The sequence below is a fragment of the Thecamonas trahens genome (assembly GCF_000142905.1).
Source record: "Thecamonas trahens ATCC 50062 unplaced genomic scaffold supercont1.38, whole genome shotgun sequence".
Lineage (NCBI taxonomy): Eukaryota > Apusomonadida > Apusomonadidae > Thecamonas > Thecamonas trahens.
This window is the reverse complement of record NW_013657642.1, coordinates 49,673-72,007: the sequence shown is the minus strand read 5'-3', so window position 1 is coordinate 72,007 and position 22,335 is coordinate 49,673. Positions and strand designations below refer to the sequence as shown.

Here is a 22,335-nt window from a genome sequence, read left to right as displayed (position 1 = left end):
CCACCCACTCAACCCACTCTACCAACTCCCCCCCCACCACCTCTACTCCACAATCTCCACACTCTCTGGTGGGGATGATCGAGGCTGCTTGGGCTTTTCTCGTGGCGGTGGCATCGGCGGCATGGACGGCGGTGACGTGGGCAGGATGGATCGTGGCTGGGGCAGCAGTGCTGGCGGTGGCGTCGATGGTGGGAGGCGCGGCACTGACGTGGATCATTCGCAAGACAAAGGGCTTTGGGCTGGTTGCCGAGGCACCGGTTTCTGAATTGGCCAACGTGGGCAAGACGGCGCCGATGGAGACAGCGCGTGGCGAGGGCGATGAGTCGATCTCGTTCCTCCCGGACGAGGTCATCTCGCAGAGCTGGATCTTCAAGCTCGCCAAGGCGCTCAACCTGCCATTTGCGCGCTGGTTCTGGGGCCTCTCAGTGGAGGGTCTCTCCAAGGTCTCGCGCGACAAGCCATACCTATTTGTCGGCCTCCACACCTCGCACAACCACGACATCCTCGCCTGCATCTTCATCGTGCAGGACGAGACCGGGCGGACGGCCCGCTCGCTCATCCACCGCAAGCTCGCCACATCGCAGCCGTGGATCCGCTTTGTCGGCTCGGTCCCGGGCTACCGCGCCACCGCGGTCAACCTTCTCCGCGCAGGCTACTGGGTGGCTGTCATTCCGGGCGGCGCCGACGAGGCCATGGCCGGCTACGACGCCGCCTACACGGTTCAATGGCCCGAGAGCCGCAAGGGCTTTGCACGCGTCGCCGCTGCCGCAGGCGCAGACATCGTTCCGGTCGTGACCTCCAACTCTGAGGAGATGAAGTTTGTTCCGCTCTTCTGGCTCTGGTCCAAGCTCGGCGGCGGCGTCCTCTACCACAAGCTCCTTGCCATTCCGGCCCTCAAGCATCCGGTCCGCACTGTGGGAGTCATTGCCTGGTTCATCAGCGCATGGATCTCCATCCCGCTCCCGGTCAAGGCAACCATCCACGTCGGCGAGCCCATCGTCCACGATCCCGACCGATCTGTCGACGACACGGTTGCCGTCACCAAGGACCAGCTCCGCGCCCTCATCGCCACCCACCAGCCAGGCGGCCTCTCGTACTTGGCCGCCCTAAAGGCCCGGTGGTTTGGCGGCTCCAAGCCCAAGGCCGAGTAGTGGTCGAGTTTGGCTTGCGTTGCCACCCTTATCGCTCGCGCCTAGCCCCTCGATGCTGGTGCCCCGGTCGCGAGACGTCGGGCAGAAGACAGAGCCCGCCCCTCCGCGCTTCCATCGAAACGGGCACTTCATCGAAGGTGACTGCACGCGTCCAACCCCCGCAACCCATGCCGGCGGCAAACCCACGCGTGTTCCTTCGTGCCTAAAACGAATGGTCAGCGGTAGTTCCGCAGTAGTTGCACCGGAGAGACGACCGCGCGTAGCTCGCCTTGGGAAAGCGCGCAAAGAGCCGAGGAGCTCTTCGCCCACTCGAGGAGGTTGTGGCTTCGCTCAAGACCAACATTGAGCATGGACTCTCGTCATCTCAGGTTGCTCGCCGTGCTGCCGAGGCTGGGGCCAGCAGTGTCACGGGCTCGACCGTTGACGGCCAGATCTCCGGCGGTGGCGCCTGTTGCCAATGGAAGAACAGAATTGTGGCCAGCGTGTTCAACTCGATGCCGACCGTCCCCGGGCTCATCCGCCAGCTCCCGCTCGCGTCTATACTTGTGCTTCTTGCTACCATCGCATGGCTCTTGCTTGCAGATGGCGGTGCCGAGTCCGCCATCGCTCTCGCTGTTCTCCTCGCTCTCCACATCCTGTTGAAGCTCGGGCGCATCGGCTACGGGCTCGTACAGGCCCGCGGGGTGGATGAATTGCAAGTAACTGTTGTTGATGGCCACGCTATGACTTTTGCGACGCGCAACAGCAAACGCTGCGCCGTCGAGGTCAAGGACCTCGTGCCCGGCGACATCATCGCGCTCGAGCAAGGCACCTTCATCCGAGCCGCAGTCCGGCTCGCCGGCGCAAGCCGCGAGTTCAAGGTCGACACAGGCTCTACCATCATCTGCCCCGATCTCGGGACGAGCGTCTCTAATGTGCTCCTTCCGGGCACCGCTGTTTTGGCCGGCGGTGGGACCGGGGTTGTCCTTGCCCACGGTGGCAAGGTGCCGGCGCAACTGCGGATGCTGCTGGACGAGGGCAGCTATGCGGCGTCGAGCAACGATGGCGCGCCACAGTCGCGTCTCCCGCCCGGTACACACCGGCCTGTCAAGTCATGGTTTGCACTTTGCGTCCTCATATGCTTTGTTGGCGTCGTTGTCGCCGCCATCCGCGCAGCAGACGAGGCGTCAGCTGGATCGAGCCGTGTCGCCGAGCTGGTGGCCATCACGGTGGCTATCGCGCTTGCCATCATCGCCTCGACCTCGTTTACCATCTTGTGCGACATTGGCTACGCGCGAACGGTCTTGACCTTCCTCAACCGCAAGAACATGGTCGCCTGTCGCCATCTCGAGCGTGATACGCTTGGCTCACTGGCTTCGATGACCACGCTTGTCATGTCACACCGGCACCTCGGCGAGGAGGGCACCGACGTTACTGCCTTTGCTGTCGATCTCGAGTTTGAACGTGCAGTGCGCGATGAGCTGACTCGCCCGCGGCCATCGGCTCATGACCTGCTGACCCGTCTTGCAGCCGCTGACGATACCGCTAGCTACTACTCCACCGAGCTCTTGGATGGATGCTCGACGAACTCGTCATCAAGGGCCTACTCGGAGGAGCTGGCGGCGGCGGCATCGGCAGAGGAAAGTAGCAGCGGCCTTCCTGGATTGAGATCACCGAGTGCGGCTCGTCGTCGTCGTCGGATGAGGAGCTGACGCCTGGGCAAGATGTGTTGTTTAGGCTCCTGGCCTCACTGGCAGGGAGTCACATGAGCGACATGGATGTGGAGCCCGTCTCGTTGTCGTGGATGCGCAGCGTCGAGCAGCGCACTGCGTTCGACGCCGGCGCGGTGGCGGCAGCTGCCCACCTACAGGCGACCGATGCGTCGTTCTCCGGCTCGTATTTGGCGGCTTTTCCCGACTTTGCCGTCGGCCCGTCGGCTGAAGTCTCGGCGTTGTTTGGCAAGCCAAATCGCGGGACGTACCTGGTCCTGCTCGGAGCACCGGATGCTGTCATCAGACACACCAGCGCCGCTAGGCAGTCCGCTGGAACAGCAGCACGAGCCGCAGAGGCGAGTGGCCGCAAGGTTTGGGCTATCGCTGTTGCCGCGGTGCCAAGTAGTGTTGCTAAGGACGGATCAATCGCATCCTCCGAGCTCAGCCACACTCGATTTGCGCTCGTCGGCTTTGTCGCGCTTGATGGCTGGCACGTTGTCCCGCACGCCCGCAGCAGCATCTGCGACAGCATCCGCGACATCCGCGAGGCTGGCGTTGACATCGCTGTCTTTGGCTGGGATGTTCCCGAGCGGCAGCTCCGCTCCGGGGCAAACGAAGTCGGGCTCGCCAAGCGCAACCTTGCCCACGGCAATACGCGCGCTGGCCGTGAGCTCATTTTGGGTCTCGAGTCCCGGGGCGAGACCGTCGGCTGCCTGGTGTTTGATGGCGACGACGGCCGCGCCTTTGATCGCGGCCAGCTGCTGATGTCCAACAACCCAGAGAACTCGACTCACATTGACTCTGTCTCGCTGACGCAGCCTGTGCTCGCAACGGTGGCACCGGCCATTGTCCGAGCCCGTCTTTTCTACGTCTTCCTCGATGTGGTTCTCCAGCACTGGCTCGCACTCCTCCCGTTTGTCCTTGCGCCTCTAGTCTTCTTTGGTGCCAGCGGCTCGCTCCTTCTCCTTCCAACTCCGGCGTACGTCGCTGGTCTACTTGTCTCGGGCAATCTCATCGCCCTCTCGACGTGGCTGGCTTCAACGGATCTTGAAAGTGTTACCAACGTGTCGCGCGAGCTGATGGGCTTTGGACGCACGGGATGGGCTCGGAAGGTCGCGGCGTTTGCGGTAGGCTGCATCCTCGCCGTCATCACGACATACTGGGCGGCGACCGAGGCCAAGGTGGCCGGATGCACCGATTGCCTCACCAGGTTTGACTCTGAGGCGGTCTGCCATAGCTCGCTCGTCACGGTGACCGCATCTGTGGCTGCCATGTGCGGGCTTACGCTCGGCACCACGCTCGGAGGCACAACCCTGCTCTCCGCGCGCCCGCTCCCGGTTCGGGAGCTCGCTGCGCCGATCGCCTCGATGGCAGTCGTGGCTATTTGCAGCGCAATCGGCAGCCCGCTGGGCTTTTGTGTACCCAACCACAAGCGCGGCAGCGCAGTGGCTCGCATCGTCGTCTTCAGCCTTGCTATGTTCTTGGTCACCGGCATTCTCGCCGTCGTTAACGTCGCCCTCCTCCGCCGAGGACTCGGCCTCGGCTCGAGCGCCGCCGCAAAGTAGCAGCGATTGTCCTCTCTACTTTCATCATTAACAACATCACCATCTCTACCATCAGCATAGCGCTCCCGCCTTGGATCTGGCGATGACTCGCACCATCGACCGGGCAGCCGACAGCAGCCGGCAGCCGCCAGGTGGGCGAGGCCGCAGGCAAGCAGCACCGCACCCCGCCCAACTGCGGCACCATCTTTCTACATGGAGAGCCTTCCAACAGAACTCGTCCACCACATCCTCGTCCAACTCGGTGTGTCATCGCCAGCCTCCCTGGCGGCTGTGGCATGTACCTGCACCCGGCTGGCTTCCATAGCACGCGATCCGTTCCTTCTTCGCCGCATCTACCGCATCCGCCTGGCACACACCGCCATTGCGCCCATCCATGCGCCACCTGAAGGTGGACGAGTGGCGGATACCGACTGGCGAGGGATGATCATGGCGCTTGACTCGTTCCTGACAAGGCGCCCCGTCGAGATTGTGATCTCGGCGCCAAGCACGACTGTTGTGGTCGTCCTCCCACTCTCGGCTGCCATCGCCGATGCTCGCGAGGTGGTGGCCGAAGCGCTCGGCTGGCCGGCCGAAGAGATGCGGCTCGAGCTGGGCGGAATGGTGCTTGGGTGGGGGCTGCTGCATCCGACGGCATCGCTTTGGCGGGCAGGCGTGGTGCCCGACGCTGTGGTGATGGCCAAGATGCGGCTCGGGTTTGGGAACAGCAGAGACGAGCTAGCGACAGCGCAGCTGTACAGCGTAGAGAGCCTGCCGGCGGCAATGCGAGGCTTTCGTGACGGAATGGCACCGCTTCCGTGGGCGGCAGACGATCCGTGGCGGCTGCACATGCTGCAGGCGCCGATGGCTGCGCTCGCACCGATCAAGTTTGCGCTCAACTTTCCACGGAAGCATGCTGTCTTTCAGTTCTCGCTGGCGATGGAGGTGGTGGTGGAGCTGCTGGCGGCGGGCATCGAGTCAGTGCCGTGGATCTTTACGGCGCTATGGAGCGTGGTCTCGCTTGGTGACACGACATACGTTGTGGACGGACATGGGTACTTTGTGGCGGCAACCGGCACGTTTGCGTTTGTGGTGGACGGCCCGCTTGATCTGGTCACCACCTACCGCATCCACGTCCAGCTCCGCGACGTGCTCGGGCTTGACTTTGACCACGAGCCTTGGCTGATTGACACTGGCGGGCTCGAGTGAGTGGCGGGAGGCGCATTTACTCCTCATCCTCGGCCTCGAGCTCGACAAGGATGGCGTCCTTGTCGACAATGTCGTTCGGCGAGAACGAGACAGCCGAGACTACGCCGTCGCGGGTGGCGCAGATGGTGTGCTCCATCTTCATGGCCTCCATGACGACGAGCGGCTGGTCGGCAACGACAGCGTCGCCGGGCTTGACGAGGACCTGCAGGATCTTGCCAGGCATGGGCGCGTTGAGCGAGCCTGCTGAGCCGGCGAGGGTGGCGTCGAGGAACTCGGGCCGCGGCAGGTCAAAGGCGACGCGTGTGGGTCCGGAAAAGAGGTGAACAGCCGTGCCTGCGGCTTCAAAGACGACCTTGGCCTTGAGGGTGTTGTTGCCCATGCGGGCGACGAGGGCGCCTGTCTCAACGTCGTACTCGCCGGTGACGTTCTCGAAGACCTCGTCGCCGACGGTGATGGTAAAGTGGCGCGGGACGCCGCCGACGGTGTTGGTGGTGATGTGAACGTCGACGTCGCCGAGGGCGAGCGAGGCGGTGCGGTCGTGGTTGGGGCGGAAGCCGGCCTCGGTGGCCCAGGGCGAGGAGGCGCCGAGGACCGAGGTGGCGCCGTGGGCCAGACCGGGGTCTGCGGCGAGGGCCGAGGCAAGGGCAGCCATGGCGTGCGCGGTCGGCGCGATAGGCCGCGGGGCCAGGAGGTCATCGCCGTACTTGGGGATGAAGCCGGTCTCGAGGCCGGTGGCGTCGGCAAAGGCCGGGTGGTCGAGGATGGAGCGGACAAAGGGAATGTTGGTCTTGAGGCCGACAATGTGGTAGTCGTCGAGGGCGTGCCCGAGCTTGGCGAGGGCGGCGGCGCGGTCAGGTGCCCACACGATGAGCTTGGCAATCATGGGGTCGTAGAAGACGGAGATCTCGTCACCCTGAACCACACCGGTGTCGACGCGGACCGAGTCGGAGACCGGCGGCGGGTCGAGGTGCTCGAGGGTGCCGGTGCCGGGCAGAAAGTCGTTGTCGGGATCCTCGGCGTAGATGCGGGCCTCGATGGCATGGCCGTTGATGGCGAGATCGTCCTGCTCAAACGGCAAGGTGGCGCCGGCGGCAACCTGGAGCTGGAGCTGGACCAGGTCCTGACCGGTGATCATTTCGGTGACCGGGTGCTCGACCTGGAGGCGGGTGTTCATCTCCATAAAGTAGTACGAGTTGTCGGTGGTGTCGACGATAAACTCGACGGTGCCTGCACCAACGTAGTTGACAGCCTTGGCGGCGGCGACGGCGGCGGCGCCCATGTCGGCGCGCCAGCCCTCGTCCATGCCCGGCGCCGGTGCCTCCTCCAGCACCTTCTGGTGGCGGCGCTGGACCGAGCAGTCGCGCTCAAAGAGGTGCACGACGTTGCCGTGGGTGTCGGCAAAGACCTGCAGCTCGATGTGGCGCGGAACCTCGAGGTACTTTTCGATGAGCACGCCGTCGTCGCCAAACGACGAGAGCGACTCGGACTTGACCGACGCCAGCGAGCGCTCGAGCTCGGCCTCGGACCGGACAATGCGCATGCCCTTGCCACCGCCGCCCATGACGGCCTTGATCATGATCGGATAGCCGATGGTCTTGGCCTCGGCGGTCAGCCGCTCAAGGCTCTGGTCGTCGCCGTAGTAGCCCGGAACGACCGGCACGTTGGCGGCCTCCATGATTTCCTTCGACTTGGACTTGGAGGCCATGGCAATCATGGCCTCGGGCGGCGGGCCGATAAAGGTAATGCCCTCAGCAGTGCACTTGCGCGAGAACTCGGCGTTCTCCGAGAGGAAGCCGTAGCCCGGGTGGATGGCCTGCGCGCCGGTCGCCTTGGCCGCCTCCAGAATGGCATCCATCTGCAGATACGACTCGGCCGACGGCGGCGGGCCAATGCACACCGCCTCATCGGCAATCTTGACATGCAGCGAGTTGGCGTCCGCCGTCGAGTGCACCGCCACCGTCGCCGTGTTCATCGCCGCCGCCGACCGCATCACGCGCGCCGCAATCTCTCCCCGGTTGGCCACCAGAATCTTCTTGAACGCTATCCCCGTCCAGCGCATGCACGCGCAGTCACAGACCATAACCAGGCGACCAGCCCCACCGACGAACCCACGCAATATAAGTGACTGCCCCTTCCCCTCCCCCTCGCCCCCCCCCCCCCCTCCGCCCCCTCCCTCCCTCCTCCCCCCCCCTCCGCCCCCCTCCCGCTGTCACTCCATATGGCCATGTCGGCCTCGTCCACCCCGCCACCCATGCCTGCAAAGCCTACCACCACCACCACCACCACCACCACTACCCCTATCCCTACCCCTGCTCCTGCTCCTGCTCCTGCTCCTGCTCCTGCTCTCGCTGAGGTGGTGGCTGCCGGAGCCAGCCCTCCTCACCCGCCGCTCCCTGAAAAAGTGCCTCCCGTTGCTGACGAGGACGTATTCCGCCATGGCCCGCGCGATGAGAAGGTCCAGGTCTCGATCGAGCCGCCCACACCCACTCGCGTCACCCCGGTCTCATCGCCGCAGCTGCTTCCTTGTGTGCTATCGGGCTCGGACTCGGGATCAGACTCGGGATCAGACTCGGGATCAGACTCGAGTTCATGTTCATCGTCGAGCTCGTCATCGACGTCGGGATCGTCGTCCAGCTCAACGTCCTCGGCTTCCGCATCGGCATCCTCGTCTTCATCCCACTCCTCTGCTCCCACGCCCGCGTACATCCATCCCCGGCCTAACACAGTGGCGGCGTCGGCGTCGGCGTCGGCGTCGGCGTCGGTGTCTGAGTCGGCGTCGGCGTCGGAAGAGGTGCTGTTGCCGACAACGACGATGCGTCCTGCTGCCATGGCTGGCCCGCCGTCTGCCGGTGACGAAGCCTCGTTCAAGTCGTCGTACTCGTCATCGTCCTCACTCGAGGACGGGCTGGCAGCGAGCTCGATGCCGGCGCGGGTGGCGTCGCCGGTAATTCCGAGCGGGATGAAGCCCAAGACGCCAAACCGCCCGTTTCTGGTCAAGCGCAAGAACTCGTCGTTCATCGCGCGCATGGGCGCAGCTTCTCTCATCGACCGCAAGCTCTCGATCGAGATCAAGCGGGTCATCCTGCCGTCGACGTCGGCGGCCGCCGGCTCGTCCAAGGCCTCCAAGGGCATGGTCTACTGCTCGGTCTCGGGCGGCGGGTTGTACGCGCGGACCGACACCAAAAAGCTGCACACCTTTACCAAAACCGGCTCGGCAAGCAAGCTGATGGCGTCGGGCCACTCGACGCCGCGCAACAGCGCGATAGTCTCGGAACCAGTATCGCCGCCGTCGCCAATGACGTCCAGCATTCCGGTGACGCCACGCAGGATCATGCCGTCGGACCCGACCGCCGAGCCGTCGGTCGAAGTCACGTCGGCGCTGCTCACGCCGACACGCCGAGACTCGGACGCGCCGTCGCCGGTCATGCGCAACAAGTCAGACGACCTCCTCACCGCGATCATCGAGTCGGACGGCTCGCGGCGCTCGTCACTGGCGTCTAGCACGCGAACCGGGCTCTACGCCTCGTTTGCCGGCAAGACTTTTGCGCTCTCACCGGGACGACCCAACTTTGAGGTTTTTCTCATCACGCTTGCTCAGGAGCGCAAGAAGAAGGACCGCGTGCTTGGATACGTCGAGCTCCCGCTCCGCGACATGAATTCGGGTGTGGTTGTCCAGTCCGAGTACAATCTGCAGCCCAAGACGACGTCGTCCAAGCACCACGTCTCGGGCGAGGTCCACGTCAAGCTCCTCTACGCCAAGTCACACCCGGGCAAGCCCGACGCGCTGCACCTACAGGTGCTGGAGGCGTCGAACCTCGCGCCGCGAGAGGGCTCGGCCGCCAATCCGTGTGTCTCGATCTGCATCGGCGACACCGTCCACAAGACCAAGGTGGTCAAGGGAACAACCCACCCGCAGTTCAACGAGCGGTTTGTGGTGCCGGTCGACGAAGACAAGGTTGCCTCGTTCACCGTGCTCGTCAACCATGTGGTGAGGCGGAACAAGGATGCTTTCCTAGGCCAGGTCGTCTTTCCTCTCTCCGACTTGCAGCCAAACGTGGTCCAGGACTGCTGGCTCAAGCTCAACCCGCGGGTCTACGACGAGGTCTCGTACTCGGGCTACCCTGCACTGCCCGGAGCCTTTGGCCGGGTCAAGGTCAAGTTTATGTACACCGAAGACATCACGCTCCCGCTCCTCGAGTACAAGCCGCTCTGCGAGCTGCTGTTTGGTGGACCTGGATGCGACGACCATGCCGCCGTCCGCCTCCTCTGCTCGCTTACCATCTCGTCCAAGTCCATGGCCACCGCTCTTGTCGACGTCGGCCTCGCCCTCTTCCGAACCCACCCGCAGACCGGCAAGGCCGACGGCCGGCTCATCGACATGCTCGACGTCCTGCTCTCGATCGACGTTGCCTCGGTCCGGGCCCACTCCTCAACCATTTTCCGCGCCAACACCATCTCCTCGCTCGCTGTTTCACACCTTCTCCGCCGCGCCGGCGGCCCCTCCTTGCCGACATCTACGGCTCGCTCTTTGAGCGGCTCGCTACTCTCTGCCCGCCCTCGGCCGAGTTTGACCTGGCCACCGGCGGCGAAGCTGCCCTCGCCCTCCTCACCACCGCCATCAACGACCTGCTTGGCGTCATCTTTGCCTCGATCAACTCGATGCCGCGCATCCTCCGCGAGCTCTTTGCCCGGGTCTACCGCATCGTACTCGACCGCCCAGCGGCGGCGGGGCCAGCCGCCGGGAGCACCGCTGCACATCCCGCCACAGACACCGAAACCTCGCTGTCGTCATCGTCGTCGTCAGGCTACTCGTACTCGGACTCGTACTCGTACTCGGACACCGAGTCGGCATCGGCGTCGGCATCGGCGTCGAGTGCACAGGCCGGCGGCAGCCCGGTCGGCGCGCGGGCCGCAGGCCGTGCCTCGGCCCGCGACGCTCTCGCCCTCCAGGCCGTCTCGGCCTTTGTCATTCTCCGCTTCTTTGCGCCGGCCCTTCTCACGCCAAAGGTCTACGGCATCGACGCCGAGGTGCCGATGAACAAGCCGCTGTACCGAACGCTCGCGCGCGCCCTGCAAAAGATCGGCAACATGCTACTGTTTGACGGGCGGAAGAACCCGATGCTGGTGGTCATCAATCCGGTCCTTGCCTCGCACTTTGCAAGCATGACCCAGTTTCTTCGCGCCGTCTCAGAGCCGGCCGCCAACTGCATCGACCCGGCCACGCGCCCGCCGCTCGACGCCTGTCTCGAGTCCCTCTCGTCAGCCCGCAAGTCGCACATTCTCAACATGCGGACCAACCTCGCGTTTATCCTCGGGCGACTGCTCGATGCTCGCGCCGACGGCACCGGTGTCGACTCTCCGGCCATGAACGAGGTGCTTGACTCGCTCTCGTCGACGCTCGCGCGCATCTCGTCCATGTCGTCGTCGCAGCACATGACGTCGAAGGAGTTCAAGGCCGCCAACCGCAAGCTCGCCACCATCGGCAACCTTGCCGTCGACCTCAAGTCGTCGTTTGCGGGCGGCTCAGACACCTCATCTATGGTCCTCGAGTTCCGCATGCGGAAGCGCATCACCTCGGGGAACCAGTTTACCCTTCACACCAAGGGCAAGACTAAGCCGGTCTTTGTCGCCTGCGTCATCGCTGACAATGTCTTTACTCTTGTGTACAAGACTCGCATCTCATCGTCGGACAACCTTGTCTCGCTTGGCGCCACCTCGGCCCCGCCGCCGCTCTCTCGCTCGTCGTCCGGCGGCGCCATCGACATGACCCAGATCATTGACGTTGTTAAGGGCCAGGTGACAGAGACCTTCTCCAAGTCGGGCAAGCTCGAGCAGCAGCACCGCTCGTTCTCTGTTCTCACCGCAGATGGCGACTCGCTCGACCTCGACGCCGCAACAGAGAAAGAGCGCAACGACTGGGTCGCCGCCCTCCGCCACTACGTCAAGAAAGCCCGCCTCGCTGCCAAGAACTCGGGCGCAGACTTGCCGTCCGGCCCGCACCGTGGTCCGTTCTCGTCCAAGAGCGAGACGAGCAAGTCGAAGAACAAGGACAAGGACAAGGACAAGACCAAGGGGAAAGCCAAGAAGGCCAAGGCCAAGGCCAAGAACAAGGACAAGGCCAAGGGCAAGGCCAAGGCCAAGGACAAGGACAAGGCCAAGGACAAGGCCAAGGACAAGGACAAGGACAAAGCCAAAGCAAAGGCCAAGAAAGCAAAGGCCAAGACCAAGGCGAAAGCCAAGAAAGCCAAGGTCACCGCTGCCGATGCCACTGCTGGCGTTGGTAAGACCGCTGGAAAGTAAAGTGCCCAGAATGCTGTCTTTCAATCGATGTCATGTCACCCGCTCTCGGTGAAGAGGTAGGTGATGATCGGCACAAACTCGCGAATCTGTGGCTTGGATGTGAGGAAAAGAAAGCTGGAGACCGAAGCGCGGTCGGTCGGTGGTGGGCCTGTCTTGGCTCCAACACCAGCTGCATCCGGTGCGGTGTCAGAGGCCGTGCTTGATCCCGAGTCGGAGCCCGACCCCGAGTCTGAGGACGAACCGGGCGAGCTAGCATCCGCGCCTTTGCTCGGGGCAGCGCTCGCAGTCGCAGACATGGCAGACGGATTGGGCGCGGTGAGCTCGGCGAGAAAGGCCGAGGTTGACGGATCAAGCGCACCCGAAGACGATGGGTAGGCGGGCCGACCAACGGTGTGTGCGGGGGTGATGCCAAGCAGGGCGTCGAGCGCGCGTGACTCGGCATCGTCGACTTCGATGGACTCGGGCTGCGGTTCGGGCTCACATTCAAGGTCAACGTCATCGAGGATCGAGACAAAATTGGACGATGCGGTCATTCGCGCAGACTGCCGCGACAGGGGCGGATCTGCCACCGACGGCGCAGGTGTTGCCGGTAGGCTAGCCGGCGCGGGTGACATCGGCGTGCTCGGGGCCGACCGTGGCGACACGCGGGGCGTATCAGTTAGCTGCGCCCAGACATAGACCAAGCCGGGTGACGTGTCGATCGGCGCGTTGTTTGCACTTGGATCGAGGCTTGCAGCAAAGACGCCGTCCGAGGTCTTGAACAAGACTATGCCATCGTTTGGCCCGACAGGCTTGGTCTTGGAGACCACCACTGCGACAGCGCCGGGGAGCTTGAGCCGGAACTCAATGACGGATGCAGTGCGACCGACAGGGAGCCTGTGGGCGAGCGGGGCGTAGAGCATGCCACGGCGAGAGTCAAACTCGGGATCGCGGACAGCAGGCTCGGCGCCCTCGGGCAACGACTCGAGCGCGACGCCACCGTCGTCTCCGGCGAGCATGACGTCGAGCACGGCATCGTCGCCAAACTCGCCTGCAAGGTCGTCCCATCCGGCGCGGCCGGAAAGCACCTCAAACTCGACGCAGGGGAAAAAGGGTGAGACGTTGGTGATGATCTGGCCGGTGGCATCGTCGTGGTTCATGGTCACGGTTCGCGCCCACACATAGATGGGGCCCGGCGACGTGAATGTGGCGTGGCCTTCAAAGATGTACTTGGAGCCCGGGATGGTGATGCCGTCGAGCTTGCGGGTGCGCGCCACCTTGGCGTACTCTTGGCTGCCCGAGCAGACAAGTTCAACGCCGTCGGTGAGCTCGTACGGCTGGTCGCGGGCGATGACCACGTTGGTAGCGCCGGGGACCTTGATGGCAAAATAGGTCGAGGCCGAGCGCGAGACTTCCTTGAAGAGGGGATGGAGAACGACGCCCGATCGCTCCTCGAGTTCAGGCAGCGGCTCCAGGAAGGTGACTCGCGACGGCGGCAACGCGTCGCAGTTCATCGAAAATGACATCATGCAGTCGCCCTGCCCGGTGTCGTAAGCGGCACAGACCTCGCCAAAGAGTGGCGGAGGTAGCGGATGGGCCCGCGTCGGTCGTCGTCGTCGTCGTCGGGGCGGAGGTTGATCGGAAGAGGGTCTGGATAGTCGGCGTCGACATCGGCACCCACATTGTCTTTTCCGTTTGGAGAGTCGATCTTGAGGGCCGAGGCGTAGCGGCCGAGCCGCGCCGAAGACTTGCCGATGTGTGCCTCCCGTGGCGCAAAGATGCGGAGCATGTACCGACCGGGCGTGTTGAACATGGCGATGATGACGTGGGTGTAGCCGTCAGACTGGACTTGGACATGTCCACGGTCGTTAAAGTCACCGAGGTAGGTACCGGTCTCGTTACAGAGCTCGGCGGTGACCTTGGCAAAGTATTGCGACTCGACGATGAGGGTGGAGACGGTACCCATAAGGTTGCGGACGTGGGTCCGGACGTAGGCGTCGACAGCGAAAAAGGTGTCGGAGAGCGCGACCTCGTCCGAGGCAAAGCCGCCCTGGACGCCATGGGCCACCCGCCGGTACTGATATCGGATCTCCTGGCCGACGACTGAGAGCACGACAATGACGTTGAGGCAGACAACAAGGATGACAACGATGCCGATAAAGGTGACAAGCGCGTTGCTCGACGACTCGGCAGCAGCGAGGAGCATGAGGCCACAGACAAGCACCACGTCCGAGCAGATGAGGCAGAGCGTCTCGAGACGGTTGACCCGACGGGTGAGATACGGCTGGGCGTAGACGTGAGCGGCGCCCGAGAGTGAGATCGAGAGCAGGGCGATAAAGGCCTGCGCCAGCGGGGTGTGCGGGAAGAGAAAGATGGCAATGACAATGAAGAGCTTGCGGCAGAGAATGACCAGCTCCCACTGGAAGAACCGCGGCTTGTAGCGGCGGTAGAGGAGGCCGTACTTGACAATGGTGAGTTCGCGAAAGAGCGAGGCGCGCGCGACAAAGAGGACCGAGAAGAAGAGCAGCGGAATGCCGACACCGTAAACAACAAGCGAGACGATGGCAAGCGGGAGGAAAGTCGACTTCCATTCGGCCGAGCCGCAGACAACCTTGGGATCGCGGACAAGCTTGCCGTTCTTGTCGCAATCAAAGGCCTCGCAGGTGACGGCGACAAGTGAGAGGTACAGCAGCATGAGAACGGTGATGTATGCGTTGACACAAGCGTTGCGGAAGAGAACTTGAGTGACATGCGTGACGCGCGGGAGACGGGAGGTACGAGCGTAGCCGCGCGCGTACGCCATCCGCCAGCATCGCGCGTAGCAGCTCAGCGCGAGAATGGCAAGGACAAACATAACGGCAAAGACAAGCGGAAGCGAGAGCTTGAGCATCCAGACCTTAAAGTAGGCGATGGAGCCACCGGCGAGTGCGCATTCGGGCTTGAAGACCGAGATGTTGAGGTTGACCAACGAGAGAACGTTGTAGAACTGGAGGAGGAACGACGGCCACTTGAGCTTGAACGCCGCCATGAGCGAGACGATGGAGATAAAGTTGTACCCGATCGAAGCGGCGGTAAAGTAGGCTGCCGACTTGCGGGCGATCTTGATGAGGACAATCATGATGACGAGCATGATGGCAAAGAGCAAGACAATAAGCAGCGGGCCAAGGTTTGGGCATGGCTTGCACACGCCCGACTCTTTGAAGAAGCCAGGAATGCAATCCTCACACCGAATGCCGACGTTGCCACGTGAGCAGATGTTGCCACGGCTGCAGATGTTGGCTGGCGAGCACGGGGTGAAGACGCCCGGCGGAAACTCCCACCAGCCGTCATCAGCCTCGGGTTTGGCGGGGCCACCGGGGCAGTACATGCCCTCGACGCACGGCACACATGGAAAGGCGCCGCGGGCTGGATCGTAGTACGTCCCCGGCGCGCAGGCCTCGCACAAGTTCTGCACGTTAATGAACTGGCCCTCGTCGGGGCAGAGACACACGCCCGACGGACCGAGGACCATGTTGACCGGGTCAGGACACGGAATGTTGACCTCAAAGGTCGAGACCGAGGTTCGCTGCCAGGGTACGTCGTCGTAGGTAAAGTTGAGCGACGAGGAGTAGGTGCCGGGCACAGGAGCGAGGACGATGTCGATGGCGAGCGTCGGACCACCGGCGCGGGGAAGACAAACGGCGTTGTGTCGACGAGGACCAGCGCCGACGGATCGGACCCGGGTGCGTGAAAGACGCGGACACCGTTGGGTTGCGAGCCGAGAATGAGGACCGGATCGGCGCCGGTGTCGACGTCGGCCACGGTGATGGTCACTGTCACATTGCCGGGCTCGGTAAGGGTGGCGAGCGTCTGTGACATCGAGAGCAGCGCGGGCTCGTCGACGTCGGTCACTGTGAGTGTAAACGGCGGCGTGGAGAAGCTGGGGTCGTCGTCCGAGGTCCAGACAAGGACGCAAGGGTTGGGGCCAGTCATGCTCTCAAAGTCAACGCCTGCGGTGTAGGTGAACAAGGTGTTGACAGCATTGGCTTCGACCTGGACCGGCGGCGGCGTCGCAAATTCACATGTCGAGAGACTGGCGTCGAGCGAGATCGAGGCCGACGAGGGAGCGCCGTGGACGATGCTCGCAAAGGCGATGTTCTCACCTGTGGTGATGCTAGAGACAAGTAGGGCAAGTTCGACACGAACAGTGATGGCGGGCGACGTTGCAGGAGTGGCAAGGGCTGCTGTTGGTGGGTAGGTGTCAAAGTCGGGGCTTGTCTGGGTATAGGCAACAGCTAGGACGTAGTAGCCAAACGAGGAAAAGACCGGGGCGGCCAAAGTGCATGATGACGCCGACGACATTGTGCACGACTCACCCGAGGAGATCGACGCGGCTGGAAAGGTGACGTTAAGGACCGAGACTTCGATGGTGCCCGAGGTAGTGACTGGCGAGCCCAGGGCATTTGTGACGCCAAAGGCGACAGTGTCGAGGCCAGTCGGATCGGAGACGGAGACAGCCGAGGCCGAAGCAGCTCCTATGGTGACGGCCACCGGCGGGTGACGACAGGTAGTTGGCCATGGCCCGTTGGGAAACGATGCCCCGTTGCAGGTGTCGGTCCGCTTGGCGTATGGTGTGGGCACCTGCTGCGGATCGGGACAGGAGAGGGTGCAGGACACGCCAGCTTGGACGTCACTGGCGGTGCACGACATGTGGAGGCCAGGGATGTTGTACGGCGGACAGCAAGCATGGTTTCCGCAGAGTCCGCACGTGACCAACCGCACGTCGCGGGCGTAGTCGGTGCCGTTCGTAAGTGCTCCGTGCGGGTGGTGGGAGAGAGCGGGCCATCGTAGATGGCGACGGTGTAGATGGTGCCGGGCCAGTGGCGATCAGTGCCAAACTCGTCGAAGAAGACGAGGTTGGTAGAAGACCAATCGGCGACAATGCTGCCCAGCGATTCCGAAGGCGAGTGGATGGCAGTGTTGTCCTTGTAAACCGTCCGCGAACCGCCCGCATACTCGACCACGAGATGGGTGGGAGTGTTGGCGACAAAGACGTTTGTGCCAAACACATCACCGCACACGTTGCTGCTCTGGCCGACGAAACGGAAAGAGGCCTGGGTCGTCTCCTGGGCGATGTGGACCATTTGCTGCGCCGGGCAGCTTGCCCCGTGAGAGAAAGTGACGATCCGGGCCGGCCCGTCTGCGGCTGTACCGGCCGGCTCTGCCCAAACCTCGATAGCGAGCTGGTTGGAGGCCTGAAAGGCAGACACATACTTGCTCAAGGGTGCGGCAACAACCCGCGAGCCAACGCCCACCGCTCGAGTGAGGCCCTGTGCGGGATGCCACGTAAAGTGGGCGCCGGACAAGGTGCCATCAGCTAGCGGCGATACGCCAGATCGATCGACAACCGTGGAGCCAGACGTTTCCGTAAAGGTGTAGAGGCCAATGAGCTTGCCATCGGGTCTTGAACCCGAAACCGTCGAATCAAAAGCAAAGCATCCAGCGCGACAAATTGAGCTGTCAACCACGCAGTGTGTGCAGCCAGTGGCAACAGGGGTGAAGGCGGGGAAGGAGGCAGGACACGCTGCCCGACATGCCACACATGCTATTGTGAGAACGAGGAGAACAACGGCGAGATACGAGGGCATGGCGTGCGTGTGTGTTCGGTGTGGAGGGATGGAAGGGGTTGGGTGGGGGTGGGGGGGGGGGGGTGGGGGGGGGGGTGAGGTGAGGAAGCTTGCAAATCGGTGCAAAAAGGTGCAAAAGGGGGGGTCTGTGCGGAGACCTGCCGCGGCACGTGATTACCAGCTGTATTGTGATGGGTTGTGTGTTTGGATGGTGTGGTTTTCTTAGGCACGAGGCCGCGGGAGGGGGGGACAGCACCAGCGAGCAGAGTTGCGAATGCGATCAGGGTCGGGCAAAGCCACGGCTGTGCATACTTGCGCAGCGTGGGTGGCTCGCCGTCATGGGACATCGCTCGGTAGGTCGGCAAGCAGGACTGGGGAAGCGTTCTGGATGAGAGGAGATGGGGGGCTAGAGCAGCTGCTCCTCGTGCATCTGGTGGTGATACTGGGCGCGATGGGCCGGGCCGAGGGCGCGAATGACAAGATCGACAGCCTGGTCGATAGCAGGTGCGTGGCCAAGGGTGAGCTTGGAGAAGACCAGCTTGCCGTCGACGTAGAGCTCAAAGGCGCCTGTGGTGGTCAGCTGCGAGACGAGCATGTTGGCGACAAAGTAGTAGACGACAATGTGCATGAGCTTGGACGATGCCAGGTAAAGCAGTGCGTCCGGGACCGGCACATCAAGCCAGGCACAGATCTCGTTGGCGTAGACAACAACGAGGGCAAAGAGAGGGACGGAGAACATGATCATCTGTCCGAGAGCCGCCCGAAGGGTCCCGACGGGGTAGTTGGTTCCGATGACCTCGACGCCCGGCGCGGCCGAAGCCAGCGCCTGGCGGAGGGCGCGGAAGTGGTTAGCGTAGCCTCACGACTGGCAGAAGGCAACAAAGACGCCATGATTCGGTACGACGAGCCCATTCTCCGGCGCGGCCGCCGCCGACGGGCTCGACGGCGAGCCAGCCGTGTCCGAGCCGGCGACCATAGAGCTCACGACCTGGGCCAGAGTCAGGGCTGCCAGCAGGCCAAAGGCAACAAGCAGTGGAGACGTGCCGCTTGTTTCTGTCGCTGTCTCTCCTGCCATGGGCGAGGAAGAGAAAGAGAGAAAGAGAGGTGGTGGGTGTGGGTGTGGGTGTGGGTGGTGGGTGTGGGTGTGAGTGGTGGCGGGAGAGGGGGCAATTGGCTGCTGCTGGGCTGATCGGTTTGGATGATATGGGGATGATCTGGGGATGATCTGGGGATGATCTGGGGAGAGATGTGTTTGGGGCGGGTGTGGGGGTGTGAAGGTGGGGGGTATGTGGGTGTGGGGTAGCGGGTGGGGTGGGGTGGGTGTGATGGGGCAAGCTAGGTTGTGCCATCCTAGCGGCATCCGGGCCGGTGGGGTGGTGGAGAGGCCTGCCTGCCTGGACCGGGGGATGCCTCCTACCACACTTCCATCACACATCACATCCATCCACCCAGGCATCTAAACTCTCTACCGCTTCGCCCCCCTCCCCCTGCTCCCTCCCCCCCCTCCCCCTGCCCCCTCCCCCCCTCGCCGCCTCACCGCCTCTCCTGGTTTGTTCCCATCTCCCATTTCCCGATCCCTGTGGCGTGGGGCAGACCGCCGAGCATTGGCCTGGCCGATGTGCGACCAAAGGTCGGTCCACGGATAGCAAAGACAGGCACCTCTCTCGTCTCTCGTCTCTCGCCCTCTCTTCTCATCCCCTTGGTCATGGAAGACAGTGGTGACGGTGTTGTCGGTGGCGGTATGGTGGTCGGTCAAGGTGATGGTGGCGGTGGCCGTGGCGGTAGCGGACGGCTTGTTCAGCGGAGGAAGGTGACCAAGACACGGCGGGTGAGGGTGAAGAAGGACGACGATGGGAGTGCAAAGAAAACGGAGAGAAAGGACAAGAAGACGGTGGTGAAGGGCAGTGAGATGGATGATGATGTGGAGGGTGTGGTTCGAATCGGATCGGTCTTCCCGGAGCTGGCAGAGCTGGAGAAGATGCCGGCAGACATCAAGATGAGGGTGTTGAGAAAGTGGAGGGAGGATCGAGACAACCAGATCTTGCGCCCGTCGACCAAGTTTGACCTCACTGTCTACTTTATCTTTATCCTCGGCTCGTACATCCTCATGCGCATCTTCTACGGCATTGATCTCCTCGCTGTCGTCCTCGAGCTGTTCGAGATCGCTCAGCACTGAACGCGAGCTCCTCCTGCGCACCACTACACACCCATCCAGCTAGCAGGTAGCCCAAGGAGCCCCATGAACAAAGATGGCACAACACAGCGCCCAGCCGGTGGAGGTGAGTGCCGCCGCCTGACCGTCACCGTGGGCAGCCACCTGACTCATCGCGTGACCATGGCGGACAAGCTCGGCTGGGTGGAGGACAAGCTCCGCCAGCTTCGGGAAGCGTATCACATCGAGTTCCGTGGCTTCCTCACTAACCACGCCTCCCACGGCGTCGCTGTTCTCGCTGCCATGTTCCCGGACAACCCGGCGGCAGTCGATGCCTACCTCGCCACCTACGTCCGGCGGCTGGAGAGCGCAGGTGGACCGATTGAACAGGGCCAGGTGGCGCACATTGGAGACGAGCTGGAGAAGCTGTGGGTGCCTGGGAGTGCTGGGAGCCTCTGTGGTGGGCTGGATAACGATGCCAAGATCTTTGCGCCTGGAGTGCCGTTCAACGCGGCTTCCGAGGCGATGACGGGCGTGCTGGCCCGGCACGGACTGGCAGACACTGTGTTTACCTGTCTGGCGGCTGTAGTCGACGGCATCCACTCGGCAGCCTTTCATCCGCTCATCCAGCTTGGCCTTGCGCTCGACATTGACTCGCGAGGCATGATCGCCGAGGCGCTGGCGTACAACCTCGGCGCGCACGACAAGCTCCTCCCGGAGGGGACAACGCCTGAGCTGGAGAAAGCACCTGTGGCAAGTCCGGAGCCATTGGCGCTGGCGGAGACGGTCCGGCAGCTGGCAAGCGTGCTGGAGGCGCCCGGGGAGGATGCTGGCGGCTTCCAGGACCGGGTCCGTGCGCTCCGGTTGCAGCCGCGAGACGCCGCCGCGCTGGCTGGCATTCACAAGTGGTTCCGCGACGCGGCAGGGGCATGGGGCGCCAGTCTCGGAGGAATTGCGATGCTGCTGGTTGACACTGCGCTGGTCCTGTACCACGCCACCCATCACGAGTTCTTTGTGCTCCATGCCGTGACGTCGGCGCACGCGCTGCGGGCGCTGGTCGAGCTTGCCGAGCGCGATGAGGCCGGGCCGGACCGGACCGAGCTGCTGGTCAATGCGGCTGCGGGCTGGTTCACGGCCGCGGTCGCGGTGGTGAGCGTCGAGGCGCCGCGATGGAATGCAACGCGGGTGGCTGAACTTTCCGGTGCGTCGAGCTCGGGCGACGCTTTGGGCCAGCTCGAGGAACTGGTCGGAGCGATGACGGCGGCGGGTGCGGCGCCCGACGAGCATGCGCTCAAGCTGGTTTACGTCGTGTGGCGGGCACGCGGTGCAGCCGCTGATGGGTGCAGCCTGCTCTCGCAGGGAGCACGCGAGGCGGTCGCCTGCGACCTTGTCGAGTGCATCCGGGCGCGCTGGACGGCAGGCGCAGGCGACAGCGCGCAGTTTCAGATCTACGGCCGGCCGGCGGTCGACATGGTGCTGACCGTTGAGCGAGCTGCGCTTTGACCGCTAGAGCTTGGCCTGAGTCGAGGTGACCGGCGGCGGCGGAGAATCAGGATTGTCGGGCGAGACGACGACTCGGTTGGCAAAGGCGCGTTGTGCGGCGGCGACGATGGGCGAGGAGCTGCGGTCGGCATCCGGGATCCAGGCCGGGCCGTCGGCAAGGTCGGTAGAGACCCGCATCTCGACAACCGAGACGCCGCCACGAATCCGCATGTACATGCGATTGCGCGAGCCGGGGCTTGGCCCGGGGTGCTGGCTGTGGTCAGCGTCGCCGGGCAGAGCAGAGTAAGGCGTGCCGTCGGGTGTGGTGCACCAGTTCGGCATGATAGGCGCGATGCAGCGACCTGCGTGTGCATACTCCATCAGGTCCTCCAGCGCGGTAAAGGTGGCCATCTCATGAAGGCAGAGCCACTGCGGTGGAGCGAGCATGAGGGTGCCGTCAGCAGCGGCAGCCAGCGCCTCGCCGGGAGTCATCCACTTGGACGCGATGGTCTCGCGGTCACAGTGAAGCGCGTCAGCGTCGACGGCATCAAGGGCGCCCACGAAAAAGGTGGCGTCGTACCGGCGCGGCTCAAACTCGGGTGTGATCCACCGGGCCCAAGGCGCGAGGGTGTCAAAGGCCATCCGCCCGCCGGCGGCCTCGACGGCGGCGGCAAGGTCGGCAAAGGCGTCTGGAGAGGCGTTGACCTTGCTCCGCCACGTCGACGCCTTGGCCGCCGGCAGGACCGGAAGAGTCATGTCGAGCAGATGGCGGCGAAAGCCGGATCGAAGCGGACGATCAGGGGCTGCGAGGAGGACGCCGGCCTCCTCAAACAGCTCGCGGACGGCAGTGACTCTCAACAGCGAGGTGTTGTACTCGTCTGCGAGCTGAGCATCGAGAGGCTCTTCGGTGATGCCGCCAGGAAAGACATACATGCCCGGCATGAACGAGGCCTTGAGCGATCGCTGCAGGAGGAGGACACGATAGTCACAGCCGTCTGCCGGGCGTGGCTCATCGAGACCATGCGGTGCCACGAGGAGGACCGTGGCAGACTCCTTGGGCGTAGACGGTCGGGTAGCTGGTGTTGGCGAGTATGCAGATGTGGAGGCCATCCGACTGCCTCGGCTCCCTACCACTGTAGTGAGACGGCTCAGCATGCAGAAGAGACAAGTGTGGCTAATGTGTAGGTCGAGAGGGGGGGGGAGGGGAGGGGGAGAAGGGGGGGG

General features: G+C 63.6%; 10 protein-coding genes across 10 annotated transcripts in view; 5 read left to right on the top strand and 5 right to left on the bottom strand.

Moving 5' to 3' along the window:
- Positions 1 to 74: 74 nt before the first annotated feature.
- On the top strand, positions 75 to 4,407 carry AMSG_12109 (uncharacterized protein; the record flags this gene model as incomplete). Its single annotated transcript, XM_013900313.1, has 3 exons — positions 75 to 1,147; positions 1,441 to 2,774; positions 2,855 to 4,407. The coding sequence occupies 3 exons, from the start codon at positions 75 to 77 to the stop codon at positions 4,405 to 4,407; spliced, it is 3,960 nt and encodes a 1,319-aa protein (XP_013755767.1).
- Positions 4,408 to 4,599: 192 nt separating this feature from the next.
- AMSG_07871 (uncharacterized protein) lies at positions 4,600 to 5,569 on the top strand (the record flags this gene model as incomplete). The annotated part of the gene is made up of 2 exons (XM_013900212.1): positions 4,600 to 5,468; positions 5,524 to 5,569. 2 exons carry the CDS (start codon positions 4,600 to 4,602, stop codon positions 5,567 to 5,569), a joined length of 915 nt encoding a protein of 304 aa, XP_013755666.1.
- A 20-nt stretch (positions 5,570 to 5,589) lies between these two features.
- Positions 5,590 to 7,845, bottom strand: AMSG_07870 (3-methylcrotonoyl-CoA carboxylase; the record flags this gene model as incomplete). Its single annotated transcript, XM_013900211.1, has 2 exons — positions 5,590 to 7,632; positions 7,806 to 7,845. 2 exons carry the CDS (start codon positions 7,843 to 7,845, stop codon positions 5,609 to 5,611), a joined length of 2,064 nt encoding a protein of 687 aa, XP_013755665.1. The 3' UTR covers positions 5,590 to 5,608.
- Positions 7,846 to 8,419: 574 nt separating this feature from the next.
- On the top strand, positions 8,420 to 11,908 carry AMSG_07869 (uncharacterized protein; the record flags this gene model as incomplete). Its single annotated transcript, XM_013900210.1, has 2 exons — positions 8,420 to 10,157; positions 10,184 to 11,908. 2 exons carry the CDS (start codon positions 8,420 to 8,422, stop codon positions 11,890 to 11,892), a joined length of 3,447 nt encoding a protein of 1,148 aa, XP_013755664.1. The 3' UTR covers positions 11,893 to 11,908.
- Positions 11,231 to 13,962, bottom strand: AMSG_12108 (uncharacterized protein). Its single transcript, XM_013900312.1, has one exon. The coding sequence runs from the start codon at positions 13,398 to 13,400 to the stop codon at positions 11,928 to 11,930; it is 1,473 nt and encodes a 490-aa protein (XP_013755766.1). The 5' UTR covers positions 13,401 to 13,962; the 3' UTR covers positions 11,231 to 11,927.
- Positions 13,963 to 14,138: 176 nt separating this feature from the next.
- Positions 14,139 to 17,518, bottom strand: AMSG_12107 (uncharacterized protein). The gene has a single exon (XM_013900311.1). It carries the CDS (start codon positions 16,558 to 16,560, stop codon positions 14,986 to 14,988), a length of 1,575 nt encoding a protein of 524 aa, XP_013755765.1. The 5' UTR covers positions 16,561 to 17,518; the 3' UTR covers positions 14,139 to 14,985.
- A 152-nt stretch (positions 17,519 to 17,670) lies between these two features.
- AMSG_07867 (selenoprotein T) lies at positions 17,671 to 18,579 on the bottom strand. Its single transcript, XM_013900209.1, has one exon. The coding sequence runs from the start codon at positions 18,220 to 18,222 to the stop codon at positions 17,884 to 17,886; it is 339 nt and encodes a 112-aa protein (XP_013755663.1). The 5' UTR covers positions 18,223 to 18,579; the 3' UTR covers positions 17,671 to 17,883.
- An 807-nt stretch (positions 18,580 to 19,386) lies between these two features.
- Positions 19,387 to 19,653, top strand: AMSG_07866 (uncharacterized protein; the record flags this gene model as incomplete). The annotated part of the gene is made up of 2 exons (XM_013900208.1): positions 19,387 to 19,479; positions 19,516 to 19,653. 2 exons carry the CDS (start codon positions 19,387 to 19,389, stop codon positions 19,651 to 19,653), a joined length of 231 nt encoding a protein of 76 aa, XP_013755662.1.
- A 159-nt stretch (positions 19,654 to 19,812) lies between these two features.
- Positions 19,813 to 21,157, top strand: AMSG_07865 (uncharacterized protein; the record flags this gene model as incomplete). Its single annotated transcript, XM_013900207.1, has 2 exons — positions 19,813 to 21,018; positions 21,050 to 21,157. The coding sequence occupies 2 exons, from the start codon at positions 19,813 to 19,815 to the stop codon at positions 21,107 to 21,109; spliced, it is 1,266 nt and encodes a 421-aa protein (XP_013755661.1). The 3' UTR covers positions 21,110 to 21,157.
- The window catches only part of AMSG_07864 (NUDIX hydrolase), a gene marked incomplete at its 5' end in the record, with an annotated part of 2,069 nt that continues 691 nt past the window's right edge, over positions 20,958 to 22,335 (bottom strand). The window contains one exon of the mRNA XM_013900206.1: positions 20,958 to 22,164. Within this exon, the coding sequence (XP_013755660.1) occupies positions 21,136 to 22,164 (1,029 nt within the window). The 3' untranslated portion in view covers positions 20,958 to 21,135. The remainder of the gene's footprint in view (positions 22,165 to 22,335) is intronic.